General features: G+C 35.9%; 4 protein-coding genes across 6 annotated transcripts in view; 1 reads left to right on the top strand and 3 right to left on the bottom strand.

Moving 5' to 3' along the window:
* Positions 1–11799, bottom strand: part of LOC135198595 (trypsin-like) — a 40527-nt gene extending 28728 nt beyond the window's left edge. The window contains exons 1-10 of one of the 3 annotated variants that reach the window (XM_064226326.1): positions 11640–11799; positions 8208–8393; positions 7866–7925; positions 6793–6866; positions 6398–6501; positions 4476–4644; positions 4135–4234; positions 3724–3893; positions 2948–3100; positions 2666–2888 (exon numbers count right to left, since the gene is read on the bottom strand). In XM_064226326.1, coding sequence (XP_064082396.1) covers positions 2877–2888; positions 2948–3100; positions 3724–3893; positions 4135–4234; positions 4476–4644; positions 6398–6501; positions 6793–6866; positions 7866–7925; positions 8208–8393; positions 11640–11703 — 1092 coding nt within the window. In that variant the 5' untranslated portion in view covers positions 11704–11799 and the 3' untranslated portion in view covers positions 2666–2876. Of the gene's footprint in view, positions 1–2665; positions 3101–3723; positions 3894–4134; positions 4235–4475; positions 4645–6397; positions 6502–6792; positions 6867–7865; positions 7926–8207; positions 8394–11639 lie in introns of those variants that run through there. The other 2 variants (XM_064226327.1, XR_010310845.1) reach the window with 2 other exon arrangements.
* Positions 1–22205, top strand: part of LOC135198238 (trypsin-like) — a 58853-nt gene that overhangs the window by 33052 nt on the left and 3596 nt on the right. The window lies entirely within an intron of this gene.
* On the bottom strand, positions 17019–19217 carry LOC135198841 (clotting factor B-like). The gene is made up of 5 exons (XM_064226811.1): positions 19177–19217; positions 18889–19057; positions 18545–18644; positions 18109–18278; positions 17019–17471 (listed from the first exon to the last, which is right to left on the bottom strand). The coding sequence occupies exons 1-5, from the start codon at positions 19215–19217 to the stop codon at positions 17244–17246; spliced, it is 708 nt and encodes a 235-aa protein (XP_064082881.1). The 3' UTR covers positions 17019–17243.
* On the bottom strand, positions 18919–22112 carry LOC135198840 (clotting factor B-like). Its single transcript, XM_064226810.1, has 5 exons — positions 21899–22112; positions 21556–21615; positions 20428–20576; positions 20032–20135; positions 18919–19057 (listed from the first exon to the last, which is right to left on the bottom strand). Exons 1-4 carry the CDS (start codon positions 22110–22112, stop codon positions 20088–20090), a joined length of 471 nt encoding a protein of 156 aa, XP_064082880.1. The 3' UTR covers positions 18919–19057; positions 20032–20087.

Raw genomic sequence — 22205 nt, 5'->3', positions numbered from 1 at the left:
CTTATGCAAACTATTAAAGGAAAAAAAAATTTCTATCGAAATATTCAGATTTACCTATTTTCGTTGACTGCTCAAAATGTACGCGATTTCACTACACAGAAAATTTGAAACTATTACTTCACCACATTCCTATATTATTATTTATTTTTACCCATATACCAACAATAAATCCATAAAATTAAGATTCCATGTTTATTGAGTAACAAATAACGATAGACTTCACAGGAGCAAGAGTTGGGATTCACAGGAAATGGATCCAGATAAAGGACCAATGAATTTCATATTATTCCACTATTAACAGTGCAGTGGCACAGACAGCTTGCTCTCATGTGAAAGTTGTTTGAAACCACTGGATTCTAAACCTTTTTTGGAAAGCAAATTTATATTTATCTTATATTTAGATATTTATTGTTGCCATGAAATATTTTTCTTTCTCATGGTAAGTGAAGTTAACAGACTGAAAAGCTTAAAACACAAGCAACTTTGAGAATATTTTTTTCATTTTCAGAAACTAATACAGCACTGCACGAGAATACATATAAAAGGTCATAAGCTAGAAAGAAACCTCACCCAGCCATACACATAGCCTATGTTCACTTTTGCCCACCAGGTGGCCGTGACTGAGCACACGCCAGATAGGCTTCATTTGTTTGCAAACCTAATTTCTCATATTCGTGCCTTTTGTAAATACCCATAAAATGTTGATTGTTAAAAAAAAATTTAAATATCAATTTTTTCAAATTACCTATCGCAGTCTACCGACATATAATAGGCAGCACACTTTACTCACCGCAGTTAATATTGTTTAAAATATCTGATGAAAAGTTAACATATATGAGATATTTCATGCTCAATGTAAGTACTTCCTTGCGTAATTAGTTAGATCATAAGATATGTAATATCAAAAATTCTCTCTCTCTCTCTCTCTCTCTCTCTCTCTCTCGTGCGTACATAAATGAATACTCAGATGGGTTTCAGAATCATTATTTATTTATATTTAAATTTGAATTTCACCCGAGGTATCAGTAATTAGAATGGCGAAAAAGTAAATTAGCTAGTAATCAAATAAAATTCAGCTTAAAAAAATCTTGTTAAAAGGATATTTCTCCTTACTACCATAAGTTCAATGAGGGGCCAGATAGCCACTGAAGCTCTGTGGGTTGTATGGAATCACACAAAATTATTATTCACTATAATATACAGTGAACTTAGCAAAATACATATAGGAAGTACGAAGTTAAACTATATCATGTATACAAGGGATTTGCTCTGCAAAGCAAAATCATTGCATGGGAATATGAAAGCACACAGAGGAAGATAAAGAAAATAGACTCTGAGGAAGTGATACAACAAACATTCTGTTACCTTAAGTGATAAACTGTGAAAGAAATGGAATATGGCCTATAAATAAAAGGAAGGACAAGTTACAGACAGACGTACAATGTAATTCCTCCCTTGAGGATACTAGGGAACCAGCGGCTGATAACAGGTCTAGAAAAATCAGAAGAAATTCAATATTTAAAACAGTATTTTTCCGAAATTTCCCTGGTCTTATAATGCAAATTATATATATATATATATGTATATATATATATATATTATATATATATATATATATATATATATATATATATATATAAGTGAGATGAAAGGGGTTATAATTAATATGTTTAATATGCCAATGTGATGTGCTGTGACCTTTTTGGAATGTGCAGATTTCCCATAGAGACAGAGCCGAAGCAACGACCTGAGAAAGCTGATAAATCATTTCTGATGCATAGTTTAAGTGGGTCAATGTTCGTCAGTTCATGGGGTCTTGTTCAAGTGCCTTTGAAAAACTGGCTGCGACCAGTTACATGGGGCGTTGACAAAGTGTATGAGTTCGTATGTATGTGTGCGCCTCTTCCATTGATAATGGCATCTTTAGCCAAGTCTATGGGGAGACTTTCAGAGAGGTCTGTGCGAGAAAGGTAGAATGCTGGAAATAGCTCTGCGAAAGTTTATTTATTTCTGTGCGTAATATTCTGGGCTGGAGATGGGTAAGTGTTACCATACTTTAGCCAAAGGGGTGGCTTGTTGATTGCTTGTAAAATGTCATATTTCATTTAAGCTATTGTCTTTATAAATGCGTATACTTAATTGTGTGTTCTCCTGTCTTTGTAACAGACGATTCTGGTAAGGGGACCGAGAGTCCTAGGGGACAGAGAGTCCCCTATGGAAGAGAGATAATTGGTGTGACTAATTACTGATTAAGACTATTTAAATACTGGGGGTTTAATTAAATTAGTTAGTCTGTGAGACTTGAGTTATTATCTTTCCATTGTTAAATAAATGTTATATTTTTCTATATCTCTGACTCTCATTTGATGACCTGTTAGAATGGAGAGAGAGAGAGAGGCCGCGAGTCAAGAGAGAGAGAGAGAGTGGAGGCTGTGCAGGTGATCGCTTAGAGAGAGAGAGAGAGAGAGAGAGATTGGATGCGTTATCATTTTGCCTTAACGCTTCGGGTTTCACGCATACCAATAAAATACGAGATTCTTATCTCATAACACACACACACACACACACACACACACACACACACACACATATATATATATATATATATATATATATATATATATATATATATATACTATATAATTATAGTTAGATGTATATGTGTTAGTGATTGTCTCTTTCGTAAATGGGGATGAATACGCCTCATTCAGTTTGTAAGTATGCACAAAAGTACATAAATACCCATTCACAGTTGAAGTGAACAGTCTACTCATTTTTTCCGAACCATCTATAATACAAGAAGTGTCACATACTACTGCACAAATCTTCCCCATCTTTCAATGACATGACACCGCAATCTTCCCTTTACATCTTGCTTAGAAAGCGACCTTTTTAATCCATGCCAGATGGGCGCAATCTTCCCTTTACATCTTGCTTAGAAAGCGACTTTTTTAATCCATGCCAGATGGGGAGCGTGAAGGACGTTGGCGTAGATGCCGGGGAAGTCCTTGTTGCCACAACCGTATCCCGTAGAAACGATTCCACAGAGGAAGTATTTCCCCTCGTCTCCCTGATAAGTCAGCGGTCCGCCGGAGTCACCCTTCGGGAGCAGAGGAAATGGAAATGAGATTATGGTAATTTTCTCCTTTTTTCGTTTCTTTAAATTTTACCAATAAAAAGTCACAGATACATTAATTGTAAAGTGGAACAAGAGTGATCACTGCCTTTATATCAACAACTCATGAAAAAAAAGACTGAAAAATAAATAGAAACTAAAAAACGGTGCTTTATAAAGACAGGAGGGTAAAAATTCTTGGCAGATTTGCAATAACAGAAACATTTGCAGCGGTCGAATTCCTGAAGTAACGTCACCTTTTGTATTTCTCATTTGTAATTTTAATTACCCTCTCCTTTACCTGAATTACAGCAATTCATTTCCTCTCCATTTACTTACTTTAGTTATTATCTATTCCAGAGTCTTTCTCAAATAATGAACAATACTAAAGAGAAACTGTAAGAATATTTGATTTGGAACTAAGCCATTTCTTCCATTGGTTTATTTGTCTTTCAGGGTTCAAGGAAGAGTGTATCATTACGCCATAGCTATAAAAAAGTGAACTAAACCTTCTTTAAGTTCTTGGGATATCTATAAACCAGAAAAAAAAGAGAAAAGAGGAGAGAGAAAAGTTTGATTCTCTTCCAACAACGGACAAAGGTTCTCACTTGACAAGCGTCTCGGCCTCCTTGCTCGTGCCCAGCGCAAACCGTCTCCTGCCCGATGCCTCTGGGCCAGTGGACGCTGGACTGCCTGAGGGTTGAGTAGGCACTTTGGCAGGTGAAAATCGGGAACATAGTGACGTCTACCTCCTGCAGGGCTGGACTCGGCCTTCCAGCTGGGGAAGATCGCAATGGCATCACTCTAGCAAATATCAAGTGATGCTCAAGGAGCAAAAGTCCTCACTGTCACAATAACAATTTCATGTATGATAACAAGAAACAAAACATATTTTGAGGCGGAATTACTTAATAGTACATAAAGAAATTTTCCAATATTACGGGCACATATATTTCTGTATTGTATGGGGATATGAGAGAGAGAGAGAGAGAGAGAGAGAGAGAGAGAGCAATTGTTACCGAATTGAGTGTGTCCCCATCCAGTTAGTTTCACGGTGCTTCCTGTCAGATTCCTCTGGATTTCGGCTCCCCAAGGTAAGCACACGGGAGATATATGTATCTGTAGAGGGGAATAATAAATTAGTGAGTGGTGACTGCGATCACATAAGTAAAGTGAATTATAGCATAATCATGTCAATAATCTCAAATCAATAATCACTAGAAATTTCGTTGGTGTTCCTACATCGTATAGGTAAGTGTACTCTATACTTATAGCATATACATGTAGATGTATGTATACGTCAAGTATTAAAAAATAATCAGGATGTTTATCTGGCTGTCTACCATATGCTTATACTGACCTCCAGAATGACCTTAGTCGAGAGCTGCATCAGAGCAAGGTCATGGTAGGCGACTGGGAATGAATAATTTGGGTGCCGAACCAGTTGCGAAATTTCGAAGTCTTCCTCATTTGCATCGTCACTCGCACTTTCGTAGTTGTGTTCACCAAGCCTCACTATGGTAGGTATCCTGTTGAAGATCAAGTGAAATCCTATTTTAACATTTCTTAGAGGCTTAAGTGAATATGAAGGTTAACTGAAGGTCAAGGCCATGGACCAAACAGTTCTTGCTTGGAATATATTACCTTACCTTTTTTTATTCGATTTGTCATACTTTATGTTTCCAAATAGAGATGACGGATATAGCAATACTTGTTGAAATCCAGAAGACTAGTCATTTGAGTATATATAGTTTTAATCCAGAACGCTTGGAGTCAACGCTTGGAGTCAAAGTTAATAGCAAGCATCGTGAGATCTTCAGAATCGTCAAGCTAGATATTATTTATATCATAAGGCTTTTCATGCATTCATTATCCAAGCAAAGATCGACTGATCTAGTTGTCTTAATAAGTCCACCTGTGTGGCTCATCAAATTAACGCTGGCCATTAGCGAGGCTTTTCATAGAGACCCATGATAAGGGACAGGCTACATACATGTCATAGTCTGAATCAGTACTTTGATGAGATGTGGAGCATGAATGAGCATAATATTTCAAAGATATTTCCAAGTTTACGGTCACTAGATATTATTTAGGTAGCACTTCACTTCACCCACACAAATTATCAGACGACTATTTTTTCAGGGTCATGCCATAGAACAAACCAAAATAAAAATGATATTCGTTCAATACGCTTTATCTAGAGCACCAATCATTAAAGAATAACCGAGACAGCTGAAACATCTCTAATGCAAGACCTACTATATAAAGTGTTGAAGTGGGCAAAATAAAGAGACTGAGGGATCTGCATGTTACACTAGCGACTCTAAAAAGATACTTTAGAGTGCAATAAGCTAAGGTGTTATATATCAATAACGCTTGATTTTTTTCTAAGGAAAGTAGTTCAGGTAATTTGTTAATTTTCCACAGCTTTCAGTGACCTTGAGGATATTGTCTTTGCCTGGTTGGGGAATAGCACAGATTTCCATCCATTTGTGAGTTGCACACATCTTTACTAATAACCTTAATCCTTTGACAGCTTTCATCGTTTAAGGGGCACTGAAAATTCACACCGTTTACGGTCGTATATAAGCTATGAGTGTAGTGTGTGTAACTGTGCTAGTGTGTGTGAGTATATGCGTGTGTGTAGATGGGTGTGTCTATTCAATCATACACAATATAAGATAGTATATATGTGGAGAAGCACTTTTTTTTAAATGTAAGAAAAACCATTATGATTTTTATATCTCGTTTCTCTCTTCTAAATATATTTAAAACGTGAGATGCATATTCATCGAAAAATTAGTATAATTCTTTGTTGAGCAGATGGCTTTAGTTGGTTTTTTATCTTCCATGTTTCCGCCTTCTGAGGTTATACCTCATTATCTACGGAAACTGGCTCAAAAACAGCAAAATGCTAAGGTGTGCAAGGTTTTTATTTTTTTCATAAGAGAGTCATTATTTATTATATTTTTATTCTACTTCTGAGTTGTCTCAAAAGAAATAATGGCCAAAGTACATGATCTTCAGAACTTGAATGTAGGGCTGTTTTTCTAAGTTTAACTACAGCAATTTCACACAAACGTTTTTCATCCGGTTTCGTTTCTTGGTGTAGCAATTGCTTTTTTTTTATTGTTATGTCGATTGGAGCATATTCTTTCATTCTTTATTTCTCCCACTGCATTCATTAATTATGCTTTTGGAATATCATGTAGAGATTTACACAAAGGGAAGGAAAATAAACAGATCCAAGAATATGTTCATAAAAAGGACTTGAGAGCTTACCTAGTGTCCAAGCAGTGAGCTGCCGTAAGAACCCATTGGTCATTGATGAGAACGCCTCCACAGAACCAGTCAGCGCCATCTTCTTCTTTGATCCCTATGAGTGCCTGAGGGTATTTGTGCTGATTAGATGATAAAACAGTAAAGACTAAACTAGAAAAAAGTATTTGTCATTTGTTCTCTTCATCTGGTTTTCATGCAATATAAAGTGCCATTATCATACCGTTAACAAAATTCTTTCATCCACTGAAAGCCTTCAGGTGGTAAAAGTTAGACTCAATGGGAAATCATGTTGCCTACAAAATCTCAGAAACTCTTCTATCAAAACTTATGACAAGTAATAAGACTTTTCATTTACTTTGACATCAATTTGCTAATGAAATTCTGGCCGCACTCACCATCCATGGCCACGCATTCCTCTGTGACTCAAATCCCCCGACAAGCGAAAATGTAGATATGATTCGACTGCATGCTGAAGCGAATATGACAGTTCACTGAGTAAATGTATACTATATAAATTCAAAACTTTCATCAGCGAAAATGATAATATTATTCATTTTTATTATCAATAGTGAAAACGTGAGAATCTCAGAGAAACTTACTCGGGGTGTGCAAAAATCAACTGTCAAATACAGCGGTGTTTCACTAACGAAAAATAAAATAAATACGCTATATTTTATTAGAAATCATTTTCCCATACAGTTTAACATGCACATTATTTTTAACATTTTCATTCTAATATATAAAACATAAATATCGTATCCTAAAATTCCTGTATCTTTAACTCAACACAAAACACCTTTTTCATTATATTGGATCTTCAATAGGGCTTTCCTAACAACAACCCCCAACCCCACCCATCCTAACAACACCCACACCCACATCCTACCTCCCCCCCCCCCCCCCCACAACACCTAACCACAACAACAACCAAAAACGACCACAACAACAAAGTAGCTGTCATAGGCTTACTCCCCGAGTAAGCGAATACACGGAAATCACATTACACTTTTCACCCCATGCGAAAGTGTTAATCATTATGAAAAACAAGGCGTCATCCGACCTCCAGCTTACTCGGGTTGTGTGCTAGATTTTCCCCTCACGCATAAGTTGTAAACAATATTGGTCAAATAAAGCCTTGTTCCACCAATGAATATGCTATGTTTTATTAGAAATAATTATTCTGCACTGCTTAACAAGCACATTATTTGTATTTTACATTTCCATTCTAATACATGAACCATAAATATCCTATTCTAAAATTCTTGCACCTTTAGCTCAACGCAAAACACTTTTTCAGACATTTTTAGGCTCTTTCAAAGGCCTTTCCTAACACCCATAAGAAAAACAACAAAGTGGTTTGTAAGCTTACTCCCCGAGTAAGCGATAATAGCAGATATATATTAAACATGAAATCAAAATCATCAGACATGCAGCCTTAAAGAATTATTGTAATAACAAAATAACTTACAGGCGACTGAAAATGAACTTGGAGTCGAAATATCTAAGGTGAAATCTCCAGAAGCTGCCTCTGTGAAAATGAGCAGAAAGGAACAGAAATCAATAAAATGAAATAAATCAAATATCATAAATATTGTAACACTGCACTTATACAATTCACTAAAGTCAAAGGATTAGAAATGTTTAGTATTTCTATACGGTAACAACTAAGTATAGTTCACCGAAAGCTTTCCATCAGTACTTTGTATGAGAATTAAGACAAAATAAACAACAGCTTAATGAAGAAGCTAAAAGTAACGGTGAAGATGAATAAAGTTCTGATAGCAAACAATAGTTTTTCCAAGAAACTCACCTTCAACTGGGCAACAAACGATCGGGGAATTCCCGTTGAACCCACAGTTGGCAGGGGGGTTGGTTCTGAAAGTGTCTCTGATTCCTAGACATTCCGAAATCTCGGTGCATAGGCCCTTTCCTCCGCCCTTTGCGATGCAGGGACTTCCTTTGGGTCCCCCATTTTCGAATGGGTCAGTGAAGATCACTTCCGGTTCACAGAAAGGGAAATCCATTGGTGATCCAAATCACATATTATTAATTACGAATCATTGCTGACTTTTGATTAACATGTTTAAATTAAAGCAGTTCAATATTTTAATCACTTGCATACATATATACTACACAAATACACACACACACACACACACACACATATATATATATATATATATATATATATATTATATATATATATATATATATATTATATATATATAATATATATAGAATGTCGTTTACTGTAATACAACAGTACAATGTGAATATAAAAATACCATAAAACACTATTGAAAGTTGGAACCATACATTTCGAGCAACACAGAAGGAAGTGCTCGAGATATATGGTTGCAACTTTCAAATATTGTTTTATAGGTTTTTATAGTTATCTCTCTCTCTCTCTCTCTCTCTCTCTCTATATATATATATTATATATATATATATATATATATATATATTATATATATATAAATATATATGTATATATTGTTACGTATGTGGCTGTGCAAAGTATAAATATACTTTTAGAAATTAACTGACATCTAACAAGAAGTGCAATGTTACACTTAGTTAAGTTAGACAATATCTACACATTAGCTAAACATTACGTTAGTTCACAAATCAATTACTGCCACTATGTAAAACCCAGAATATGTTAAGCCCCTTATGGGAAAATAATAGATAACAGCAGCTCTTCAATCTTCCACCTTGGGACTTGAAACTGATTACAGTGTGACACCTTGGCACTGTGGGAACACAGACATTGTACACAAAGTGCATGGTCTCCTATTCTTTGTCCTTTGACGATCAGAGACTTAAAGTAGCGCCAGACTCTGGTCATAGACTTTGGGGAAAGATGCTTCGACCCCACACAAGAATAGAGATTGTGGTGGGAAAGCGCCGGCCAGAGACCTGGTCTGGACAGTGACCTGACTTCAGTTAGAACGCAGGAAAATGTTCATTCCGCCATTCACGAACAACAATAGCAAAATATGGTGGTGCACCATCTTGCATAAAAATCAAGTCTTCAATATTCGCCCAAGTATTCACAACTGGCCAGATTTCATCTTGCAGCATAGTAAGATACCTTTCCGCATTCATGGTATTGCGAAAGGTGAAGGGGCCCACAATCCTATCTGAAGTCATTCCACACCATACTGTTATCTTAGGCCGATTCTGAAAATTTTCTGAGATAATTCGAGGATCTTCTTCTGCCCAGTAATGATAGTTGTGGCTTTTCACAAATCCACCGATATGAAAACCTGCTCCATCACTCCAAAGGATATTTTGAAAAAGACCTGGCCAACCCTCATACCAAGCCAACATAATTTCTGAAAACTCCATGCGAATGTCGCAGTCTTCGGCAGATAGTACTTGGCAATAATGCGGCTTCCAAGCACGCCATTTAAGATGCTTCTTCAGCACAGTTCGTACACAGTGATAAGAAAGACCAATTAAATTGTCATATATTAAGGAACATACATTAAAGATTTTAACAAAATATAACTGCATATAAAAATTATATAATTTTTTAAAAATAGGGAGTTACTTTTCAATCACCCTGTATATATATATTATATATATATATATAAATATATTATATATATATATATATTATATATATGTGTGTGTGTGTGTGTGTGTGTGTGTGTGTGTGTGTGTGTGTGTAGATGAAGGCAGGCAGGAACAGACAGTAATTGGACATTATGACAGATTTATTCCGACGTTTCACAATACATTATTGCATCCTCAAGGAGTTCTATAATTGATATAAGTAAAATATTCTTTTTTTACTTTTAAAAAATTAAAAATAATAGTTATCTATAAGTCAACGTAACAGGAAACCATACACATGCAGTAAGTTACGTTAAAACAAAAGTTACACTAAAAAATCTGCACTTAAGCAATGTTTATTGACAAGGTTTTATCTTTAAAAATAAAAATAGTAATAATAATAATAAATAAATAACTAACGAAAGAGAGATGCTAACTTGCCTGAGCGAAATCTAGGGTAAAACTAGAAGCAGAAACGAAAAGTAATGAATAACAGATGTTGAGAACAACAACAAAGTCAAGATGAAAAAAGCTGAACAGCTGAGGACTGGGTATTTAAAACAGGAACGAGTTGTTTTATTTTCAACATCTCTAAAATAAATAAGTCTTTAGAGTTGTTGACCTGTCCAATTATAGAGAAATCTTTGTATTCGATGCTAGTTTCACATTTTAAAGAATGGTTTTATATATTAGATGCATCTGGGTTGGACAGGCGACATCTCGTTCTGTGACTAACCCCGCTATGAGGCTCGACTCTACCCTAGGAAGACGCTTCGTGGATCCCACATGATTTCCCATATCACATCTGGGGCAAGTATACATCTAATGTGGTTTATAAGTATATTTGTCCCAGATGTGATATCCCAAAAAAAGAATTCAAAAAGTTAAGAGGGCATTGTAGCCATTACAATTGCATATGTATCTGCTAAAAAAAAGTGACCAGTAGATTCTACATATATATTCCAGCCTAAAAAAGCAATAAAAATGATTGCCCACTTTGCTACGATGGTGAAGATAGGTCTATTCCAGCTCAATAATAAGTATATCTAAAAACGCAGGAATATGTATGTATGGGAGGGAGTAGATTTTCATTCCTTCTCGTGGACAGGTCGGGAACGTGACCTCTTTGTGATTATAGGACCTTGGTTCGTTTCCCGGTACCTGACATCACAATTTCTCCAATTTTCTTTGAACTTAGATCTTCAGGCTTTCTAGTGACAAGCGTATCCAAAAATGAGCAAAGAATTCAAGAAGTCAAGAGGGCATTGTGGCCATTACAATTACATATATATATATATATATATATATATATATATATATATATATATATATATATATATATATATTGAAGAGGGCATTGTGGCTATTACAATTGCATAATTTATATATATATATATATATATATATATATATATATATATATATATATATATAGTATATATATATATATATATATATATATATATATATATATGTGTGTGTGTGTGTGTGTGTGTGTGTGTGAGTGTGTGTATACACAAATTTCCACTTACAAATTACTTTTCTTGGCCATGATGCCCTTCGTATGGCTTTCCATGCAAATGCAAGCTTTGTAAGAATGTTATCAATATCCACAAATAATTCAGTATTCTTAATGGCAATAACTGACGCACCATCACAAGCACTTAAACTTTTTACTGACCTTGAGCGCGAATGATTCCCACAATAATCGACAATATAAGGTGCAAGTATATGAACGGTGGCATAACTGACAAAACAGCACAAAAACAAGATCAAACTTCACTTTGATGTGGGGTTCAGTAACACATAGTATATCGTGGAAAACAATGCTCTCGGTCACTTGAAACCCTCTTTATATCAGACGCTTCAGTGTGAGTTGCCAGCGTTCATCAGCTCAACCTCTTGCAAGGTTAAGATATCGCTGTTCATCCATTACCATAGAGAGTCATATTCTCCGGTATAAAGGGCAGACATACATTCTCATTAAAACTTGCTTATTCCAAATAATGCGACAGACTCTTTAACCGATAAAGAGGAGTCAAGGAAAACGCAGTAACATGACAGATGTGTCAAAAACTCACAACGAATTCGAGATGAAACTGTAGCACTGGATTCCAGTGACATGCGTTACACTACTCGCCAGAGCCAGAACTTACCATCTCGCACTTTTTGGAAAACCTCCAATAGCCTGCGCTGTGGCCAGTGTATTCATTATAAGGATCACGTTATTACATAATGTAATCCCTCGAGTTTTTCATTTATTATGTTGAGATAAATTAATCAAAAGAGCATGTTTATTTGATGCACTCAATGAAATTTATATCTATATGTTTGTGTGGACATACATACACGCATACATACATACATACATACATATATATAATATATATATATATATATATTAATATATATATATTATATAAGAAAACTTGCAGGTATTCAATGTCATAGAATGAACATAAACAGAAGGGAGTGAAAGTAAATGTCTGAGGCCTTTGTCCTGCAGTGGACTATAAACGGCAGATGATGATGATATATATCATATATAATTATAATGAAATATGTATGCATGCAAGTGTGCATACAGTTATGTATAAGCGACACGTTTATATCATATATAATTTGTGTATGCATGTGAATGTGTGTGTCTATTCAGAGTGAGAGAGCACCAAAACTCAAATCTAATTATAGCAATAGGAAAATGCCCTCTGAGTACTTGAGATAACTATGGTCTTCCGAGTAGTTTACTTCAACACACACACACACACACACAACACACACACACACACACACATATATATATATATATATATATATATATATATATATATATATATATAATATATATGTATAGTGTGTGTGTGAGTGTGTTTTACCGCTTCGGCGTTTAAGGGTTGAACGATGCTTTCCACCCTTATTTCTCTCTCTCTCTCTCTCTCTCTCTCTCTCTCTCTCTCTGTTTACAACTGAATTCCAGCTTGGTGTGTGCTCGAGTTAGGTAATTCTTGTAGTAAATACAGGTAATGAACGGAACTCGGCCAAGAATGGGTTGACAGATTTTATGTTAAAGAGTACCAAAACAAGCTCTTAAATAGTGGAAAGGCATAAAAATTAGTTCAGAATATGCCAAAACTTCTCGTGGGCTAGAGAGCAAAAGGTATAGACATTTTAAGTCTTCATTTTACAACAATGTTCACTGATTATATACGTCAAAGGTCAACTCGATGTGTGTACTATTAGGAAAGTAGTTGTGTTTATGAGAGTAATTTTGCGTAATCATTACATTCAGGGCTCGGTATTATTTCTTCTATGTCTTATGCAACGACAGACATTAAAGGATGATGACGGATGCATAGTTTATACGATAACCTGAAGGATTGCTAACCAAAGATAGTAAAGAGGGCGCTTGCCTCGGTATAAATGATTCGTACGATGTTTCCTCTGCTCCATTCAGTTGCCGTATACATGTACATCTGTTAGATTTACATTTAATGCAATCTAACAGATTAACGTAAAATGTTGGAAGAACGAAAAACTTGAAGGGGAATTTGATTTGAGAATGAGAATAATCATCAAGTTCACAGAACGGAAATGAAAGACCACTAGTAATAATCAATGTAACAGAAGATTGGGCAGCGGATGCTCACCTATTCACATTCATTAAAGAAGAAATCTTCCGCTTTACACATCTGTCTCTAATGCATAACGAAATATCGAGTTAAACAGCACGTCACACTGGAAAATTCTGGTTTGGATATTTTCCTTTGTTATTTTTATTTTTTTTTTTTTTAGATAAAAATCTCGAGGCTAACAATTTTAAGTGGAATCATTAGCGGCCATTCCTATAATTAGGTGCGTCATTTGGGTTGGGGGGCGGAAGGGGAGTGAGGGGCCCCCGCCCTCCCGCTTCCCCCAGGCTTTCTAGGGGGCCTCCAAATCAACGATAGGAAAAATCTGTATGTATATATATTTATTTTATAATTATTATCACTTTGAAGTGTAGAGAAGGATTAATTCAAAATAGTTATTTTTAACATGTTCCAAACAATATAAATAATACATAAAATATAATAATTACACATTCATAACTAACAGTAATAAAAGGTACCAACTTTTCATAGAGGCACACAAAGCAGAAGACCTGCAAGTTTTGACAGAAAGACCTACTATAAAAAGATGGTCTTATTATTATCGGTAAGTTTGTTAGCTGTGCTTCTTCACAAAGTTAAAGAGAGTTCTGATTCAGAAGCTGCAGCTGCAGTAAGTAGACTCTACAAGCAGTTGCTGTCTTTCAAGTTTGTAGTGAGCCTTCATGTTGCAAAACAAGTCTTGAAAGTTACCAGCAGCTTGTCAGACCAGCTACAAGCAAAGGAATTATTGCTATTTGAAGCTTTCGCTCTCTCATACTATTAAAGAACTACAGGTCTTGAGAACAGATAAAGGTTTCTCTCATATCTTTGACAAGGCTAAGATTTTTTTTTTTTTTTTTTTTTTTTGTTTTTTTTTTTTTTTTTTTTGCTACATATGAGATTGATACAAATTTGAAAGACTCCAGTCAAGTAGGCAGACCCAAGAGGATCCAGATCTCATCCAAGTTAAAGGACTTTTTAACTGATTCAAGTGTAAGAATGAGTGAGGACAAAACAAGTCTTGCTCCTGAGATATCACTCAGATATTAGACATATTAGACAGATTTCTCTCTGTGATGGATAATAGATTCACTCATAATATGCCACTGATAGCGGCGATCAATGCACTTCACTGTAATTCTAACGACTTTTTAAATAATAAGAAACTGTCCACCATACTGCAGTTTTATATGGATATACACAGATGCCCAAATTTTTGTAGCAAAACGTCACTTTCTAACAAAGAATGAAAAGCATAAGAATTTGTTTGAATTGTATGATGAACTCAAACCATCAGAATATGCCTACTCAGAAATTCTTAAATGAACAACTGTTTTCAGTGCTTAGTTTAATGAAAACGTATCTACGAACTTCTATATAAAAAAAAAAAAAAATGAACGTTTGAATGACTTGCTTCTCATGGCCTCAGAAAAGGAGCTTGTTAGAAATCTTAACTATGACATTCTGGTTAATAATTTTGCAAAATTAAGATCAAGGAGGTATCCACTAATGTAGTAGATAATATTTGAAAAACATGAACCATATGTTTATTTTGAAATTTCCTTAGATGAACCTTGTTAAAATTACGTACCATTTTATCTCTATACATTTCACCAAGCTTAAGATCTTCCTGCTCACATCAACATTTCTCGTTTTCCTGAATGACCCTTGTGTGGGTAGTGAGCGGTATTTAATGCAACGTGTTATATTGCAGATATTCTAGGACCAATACTACGTTCATAACTTGATTTGTTTAGAAATTTTCACTACCTTTTCATCTTCATTTATTATCTCAAAAATTGATGTACAGCATTTTGTAGGGAATAAAAATTCTTCAAAATTCCTTTGCAAGTGGCTTCAAATTGCTCCTATTTTGTTGATATTTCAAAATATTTCTCGGGGGCCCTTCCAGCGGCTCCCCGGACCCCCCAGCTGATTAGGCTCGTCTCGCTCGCCACACCTCCCCCCCCCCCCCCCCCCCCCCCCCCTTTCAAAAGAGGGGGTGCCTCAAATAAACTGTTGCCCCTCCCAAGGAAAAATGAAATGACGCCCCTGACACTATTAACAGACCATCGGCACAGACAGCTTGCTCTCATGTGAGAGTTGTTTGAAACTACTGGATTCTAAACCTTTATGGAAAGCAAAATAACATTTATCCTATATTAAACTATTTATTGCTGCCATGAAATGATTTTTTTTTTCTCATGGTAAATAAAGTTGACAAACTGAAAAGAATATTTTTTTTCACATTTTGAGAAACTAATACAGCACTGCACGAGAATACATATACAATGTCATAAGCAAGAAAGAAACCTTACCCTACCATACATGTACAGTGTGCACAAAACACTTGACAAAGTTAAATTAGGTGAGAACGTCATCTGCCATGTTCACTTTTGCCCACCAGGTAGCCGTGACTGCGCACACGCCAGATAGTCTTCATTTGTTTGCCAACCTAATTTCTCATAATCGTGCCTTTTGCAAATACCCATGAAATGTTGAATGTTAAAAAAAAAATCAAAATATAAATTATTTCAAATTACCTTTCGCAGTCTACCATATATAAAGGGCAGTACACTTTACTCACCGCAGTTAATATTATTTAAAATATCTGATGAAAGTTAAAATATATGAGATATTTCATGCTCAATGTAAGTAGGTCCTAGCATGAACTAGTTAGATCATAAGAAATGTAATATCAAAGATTCTCTCTCTCTCTCTCTCTCTCTCTCTCTCTCTCTCTCTCTCTCTCTCTCTCTCTCTCTCGTGCGTACATAAAGGAATACTCAGATGGGATTCAGAAACATTATTTATTTATGTTTAAATTTGAAACTCCCCGAGGTATAAGCGTAATTAAAATGGCGAAAAAGTATAAAGTAGCTAATAATCAAATAAAATCCAGCTTAAACAAATCTTGCTAAAAAGGTATTTCTCCTAACTACCATAGGTTCAATGAGGGGGCAGATACCCACTGAAGCTCAGTTGGTTGTATGGAATCACACAAAATTATTGCTCATTAAAATATACAGTAAACTTAGCGAATTATACATAGTCTTCTAAACCTATAGGGCGAAAGGAAGTACGAGGTTAAACTATATCATGTACACAAGGGATTTGCTCTGCAAAGCAAAATCATTACATGGGAATATGAAAGCACGCTGTGGAAGATAAAGAAAAATAGACTCAGAGGAAGTGATACAACAAACATTCTGTTACCTTAAGTGATAAACTATGAAAGAAATGGAATCTGGACTATAAATAAAAAGGAAGAACAAGTTACAGACAGACATACAATGTAATTTCACCCCTGATGATACTAGGGAACCAGCTGCTGATAGCAGGTTCTAGAAAAACCAGAAGAAATTCAATATTCAAAACAGTATTTTTCCGAAATTTCCCTGGACTTATGATACAAATTATATATTATATATATATATATATATATATATATATATATATATATATATATATATATAATATAGGTATATATAATGTAGATGCATATGTGTTAGTGATTGTCTCTTTCTTATATAGGGGTGAATAAGTCTCATTCAGTTTGTAAGTATGCACAAAAGTACATAAATACCCATGCACAGTTGGAATGAACAGTCTACTCATTTTTTCCGAACCATCTATAATACAAGAAGTGTCACATTCTACTGCACAAATCCTCCCCATCTTTCAATGACATGACACCGCAATCTTCCCTTTACATCTTGCTTAGAAAGCGACTTTTTAATCCATGCCAGATGGGGAGCGTGAAGGACGTTGGCGTAGATGCCGGGGAAGTCCTTGTTGCCGCAACCGTATCCCGTAGAAACGATTCCACTGAGGAAGTATTTCCCCTCGTCTCCTTGATAAGTCAGCGGTCCGCCGGAGTCACCCTTCGGGAGCAGAGTAAATTGAAATGAGATTATGGAATTATCTCCTTTTTTCGTTCCTTGAAATTTTACCAATAAAAAGTCAGATACATTAATTGGAAAGTGGAACAAGAGTGATCACTGCCTTTATATTAACAACTCATGAAAAAAAAGACTGAAAAATAGATATAAACTAGAAAACGGTGCTTTATAAAGACAGGAGGGTAAAAATTCTTGGCAGATTTGCAATAACAGAAACATTTGCAGCGATCTACTTCCTGAAGTGACGTCACCTTTCGTATTTCTCATTTGTAATTTGTAATTACCCTCTCCTTTAGCTGTTGGGGTTCGTTTACCTGAATTACAGCAATTTATTTCCTCTCTATTTACTTACTTTAGTTATTATCTATTCCAGATTCTTTCTCAAATAATGAACAATACTACAGAGAAACTGTAAGAATATCTGATTTGGAACTAAGCCATTTCTTCCATTGGTTTATTTGTCTTTCAGGGTTCAAGGAGATTGTATCGTTACGCCATAGCTATAAAAAAGTGAACTAAACCTTCTTTAAGTTCTTGGGATATCTATAAACAAGAAAAAAAGAGGAAAGAGGAGAGAGAAAAGTTTGATTCTCTTCCAACAACGGACAAAGGTTCTCACCTGACAAGCGTCTCGGCCTCCTTGCTCGTGCCCAGAGCAAACCGTCTCCTGCCCGATGCCTCTGGGCCAGTGGACGCTGGACTGCCTGAGGGTTGAGTAGGCTCTTTGGCAGGTGGAAATCGGGAACATAGTGACGTCTACCTCCTGCAGGGCTGGACTCGGCCTTCCAGCTGGGGAAGATCGCAATGGCATCACTCTAGCAAATATCAAGTGATGCTCAAGGAGCAAAAGTCCTCACTGTCACAATAACAATTTCATGTACGATAACAAGAAACAAAACATATTTTGAGGCAGAATTACTTAATAGTACATAAAAAAGAAATTTTCCAATATTACGGGCACATATATTTCTGTATTGTTTGGGGATATGAGAGAGAGAGAGAGAGAGAGAGAGAGAGAGAGAGAGAGAGAGAGAGAGAGAGAGAGCAATTGTTACCGAATTGAGTGTCTCCCCATCCAGTTAGTTTCACGGTCCTTCTTGTCAGGTTCCTCTGGATTTCGGCTCCCCAAGGTAAGCACACGGGAGATATATATCTCTGTAGAGGGGAATAATAAATTAGTGAGTGGTGACTGCGATCACATAAGTAAACTGAATTATGGCATAATCATATCAATAATCTCAAATCAATAATCACTAAAAAATATTTCGTTGGTGTTCCTACATCGTATAGGTAAATTTACTCTATACCTATACATATACATGTACATGTATGTATACGTCAAGTACTCCAAACAAAATCAGGATGTTTATCTGGTTGTCTACCATATGCTTATACTGACCTTCAGAATGACCTTAGTCGAGAGCTGCAGCAGAGCAAGGTCATGGTAGGCGACTGGGAATGAATAATTTGGGTGCCGAACCAGTTGCGAAATTTCGAAGTCTTCCTCATTTGCATCGTCACTCGCACTTTCGTAGTTGTGTTTACCAAGCCTGACTGTGGTAGGTACCCTGTTGAAGATCAAGTGAAATCCTATTTTAACATTTCTTAGAGGCTTAAGGAATATGAAGGTTAACGGAAGGTCAAGGCCATGGATCAAACAGTTCTTGCTTGGTATATATCACCTTACCCTTTATTATTGGATTTTTCACACTGTTTCCAAATAGACATGACGGATATAGCAATACTCGCTGGAATCCAGAAGACTAGTCATTTGCGTATATATAGTCATAATTCAGAAATGGCCAAATAGAACGCTTGGAGTCAGAATTACGAAGCTAGATATTATTAATATCATAAGGCTTCTCATGCATTATTTATCCGAGTAAAGGGCGACTTTCTTGCAATTCTGCTGAAAGCACGTCAACGAACATTGTAGTTATCTTAATAAGTCCACCTGTGTGGAACATGAATGAGTATAATATTTCAAAGATATTTGTATCTCGTTTCTCTCCTCGAGGTATATTTAAAAAGCGAGATGCATATTCATCTGAAAATTACTATAATTCCTTGTTAAGCAGGTGGCCTTGGTTTTTTTATCTTCCACGTTTCCGCCTTCTGAGGGTACACCTCACTATCAACGGATACTGGCTCAAAAACAGCAAAATGTTAGTGTGCAAGCTTTTTATTTTTTTTTTTATAATAGATTCATTATTTATTACATTTTGATTCTACTTCTGAGTTGTCTCCAAAGAAATAAGGCCAAAGTATATGACCCTCAAGACTTGAATGAAGTGCTGTTTTTCTAAGTTAAACTACAGCAATTTCACACTAACGTTTATCATTCGGCTTCGTTTCTTGGTGTAGTAATTGCTTTTAATATATATGTCGACTGAAGCGTACTCCATTCTTTACATCTCCCACTGCATTCATCAACTACGCTTTTGAGATATCAGGCATGAATACGACCTGCAGAGATTTACACAAAGGGAAGGAAAATAAACAGATCCAAGAATATGTTCATAAAAAGGACTTGAGAGCTTACCTAGTGTCCAAGCAGTGAGCTGCCGTAAGAACCCATTGGTCATTGATGAGAACGCCTCAACAGAACCAGTCAAAGCCATCTTCTTTCTTGATCCCTATGAGTGCCTGAGGATTTTTGTGCCGATTAGATGATTAAACAGTAAAGACTGAACTAGAAAAAAGGATTTGTCATTTGCTCTCTTTATCTGGGTTTCATGCAATATTAAGTGCCGTTATCATACAGTTACACAAAATTCTTTCATCCCCTGATAGTCTTCAGGTGGTAAAAGTTAGACTCAATGGGAAATCATGTTGCCTACAAAATCTCAGAAACTATTCTAACGACACTTATGACAAGTAATAAGACTTTTCATTTACTTTGACATCAACTTGCTAATCAAATTTTGGCCGCACTCACCATCCATGGCCACGCATTCCTCTGTGACTCAAATCCCCCGACAACCGGTGGCCTTGCGGTAATATCTGGAGGAGCCGCAAATTCCTTAAGCAATTCCTTAGCTCTCCTAAACCTCGGGAAGATGAATTTGACAGCACTTCGACCGCATGCTGAAGTGAATATGACAGTTCACTGAGTAAATATATACTATGTATATTCAAAACTTTTATCAGCGAAAATAATGATAATATTCATTTTTATCATCAATAGTGTAAACATGTAAGAATCTCAGAGAAACTTACTTTGGGTGCATGCTAAAATCTACGGTCAAATACAGCGTTGTTTCACCAACGAAAATTAAAATAAATACGCAATATTTTATTATAAATAATTTTTCCATACTGTTTAACATGCACATTATTTTTGAAATTTTCATTCTAATACATAAATCATAAATATCGTATCCTAAAATTCCTGTTATCTTTAACCCAACACGAAACACCTTTTTCATAAACTCATTGGCTCTTCCATAGGGCTTCCCTAACAACAACCCCCACCCACACGCCCCCTTCCCCCAACAGGAACCACAACAACAAGCAAAAACCGCCACAACAACAAAAGTAGTTGTTTGTAGGCTTACTCCCCGAGTAAGTGAATACACGGAAATCACATTACGTTTTTCACCCCAGGCAAAAGTGGTAATTATTATGAAAAACAAGGTGTCATCCGACCTCCAGCTTACTCGGAATACATGCTAGATTTTCCCCTCATGCTTAAGTTATAAGGATTATATTGGTTAAATAGAGCCTTGTTTCACCAACGAAAATTAAAATAGATACGTTATACTTTATTAGAAATAATTATTCTGCACTGCTTAACAAGCACATTATTTGTTTTTTAAATTTTCATTCAAATAAATAATTCATAAGTATCCTATATGAAAATTCCCGCATCTTTAACTCAACGCGAAAAACCTTTTTCGGGCCTTTTTAGGCCCTTTCAAAGGCCTTTCCTAACTCCCCATAAGAACAACAACAACAACAACAAAAACCAAGTAAGAGAAATAGTGGATATAGGTACATTAGACATGAAATCAAAATCATCAGACCTGCAGCCTTAAAGAATTATTGTAATAACAACATTACTTACTGGTGATTGAAGATGAACTTGGAGTCGAAATATCCAAGGCAGAATCTCCAGATGCTGCCTCTGTGAAAATGAGCAGAAAGGAACAGAAATCAATTCAACGAAATAGATCAAATATCATAAATATTGTAACATTGCACTTATACAGTTCACTAAAGTCAAAGGATTAGAAATGTTTAGTATTTCTAGGTGGTAACAATTAAGTATAGTTCACAGAAAACTTTCCATCAGTACTTTACATGAGAATTACCAAGACAAAATATAGGACAGATTAATGAAGAATCTAAAAGTAACAGGTAAGATGACTGAAGTTCTGAAAGCAAACTGTTTTTTCCAAGTAACTCACCTTCAACTGGGCAACACACGATCGGGGAATTCCCGTTGAACCCACAGTTGGCAGGGGGGTTGGTTCTGAAAGTGTCTCTGATTCCTGGACATTCCGAAATCTCGGTGCATTGGCCGCGTCCTCCGCCCTTGGCGATGCAGGGACTCCCTGTGGGTCCCCCGCTTTCGAATGGGTCAGTGAAGATCACTTCTGGTTCACAGAAAAGGAAATCCATTGGTGACCAGAATCACATATCATTAATTGCGAATCATTGCTGACTTTTGATCAACATGTTTGAATTAATGCAGTTCAATATTTTAATCACTTG

The sequence above is a fragment of the Macrobrachium nipponense genome, chromosome 22 (assembly GCF_015104395.2).
Source record: "Macrobrachium nipponense isolate FS-2020 chromosome 22, ASM1510439v2, whole genome shotgun sequence".
Lineage (NCBI taxonomy): Eukaryota > Metazoa > Arthropoda > Malacostraca > Decapoda > Palaemonidae > Macrobrachium > Macrobrachium nipponense.
The sequence above is the reverse complement of the archived record's forward strand: the minus strand, read 5'-3'. Positions and strand labels throughout refer to the sequence as shown.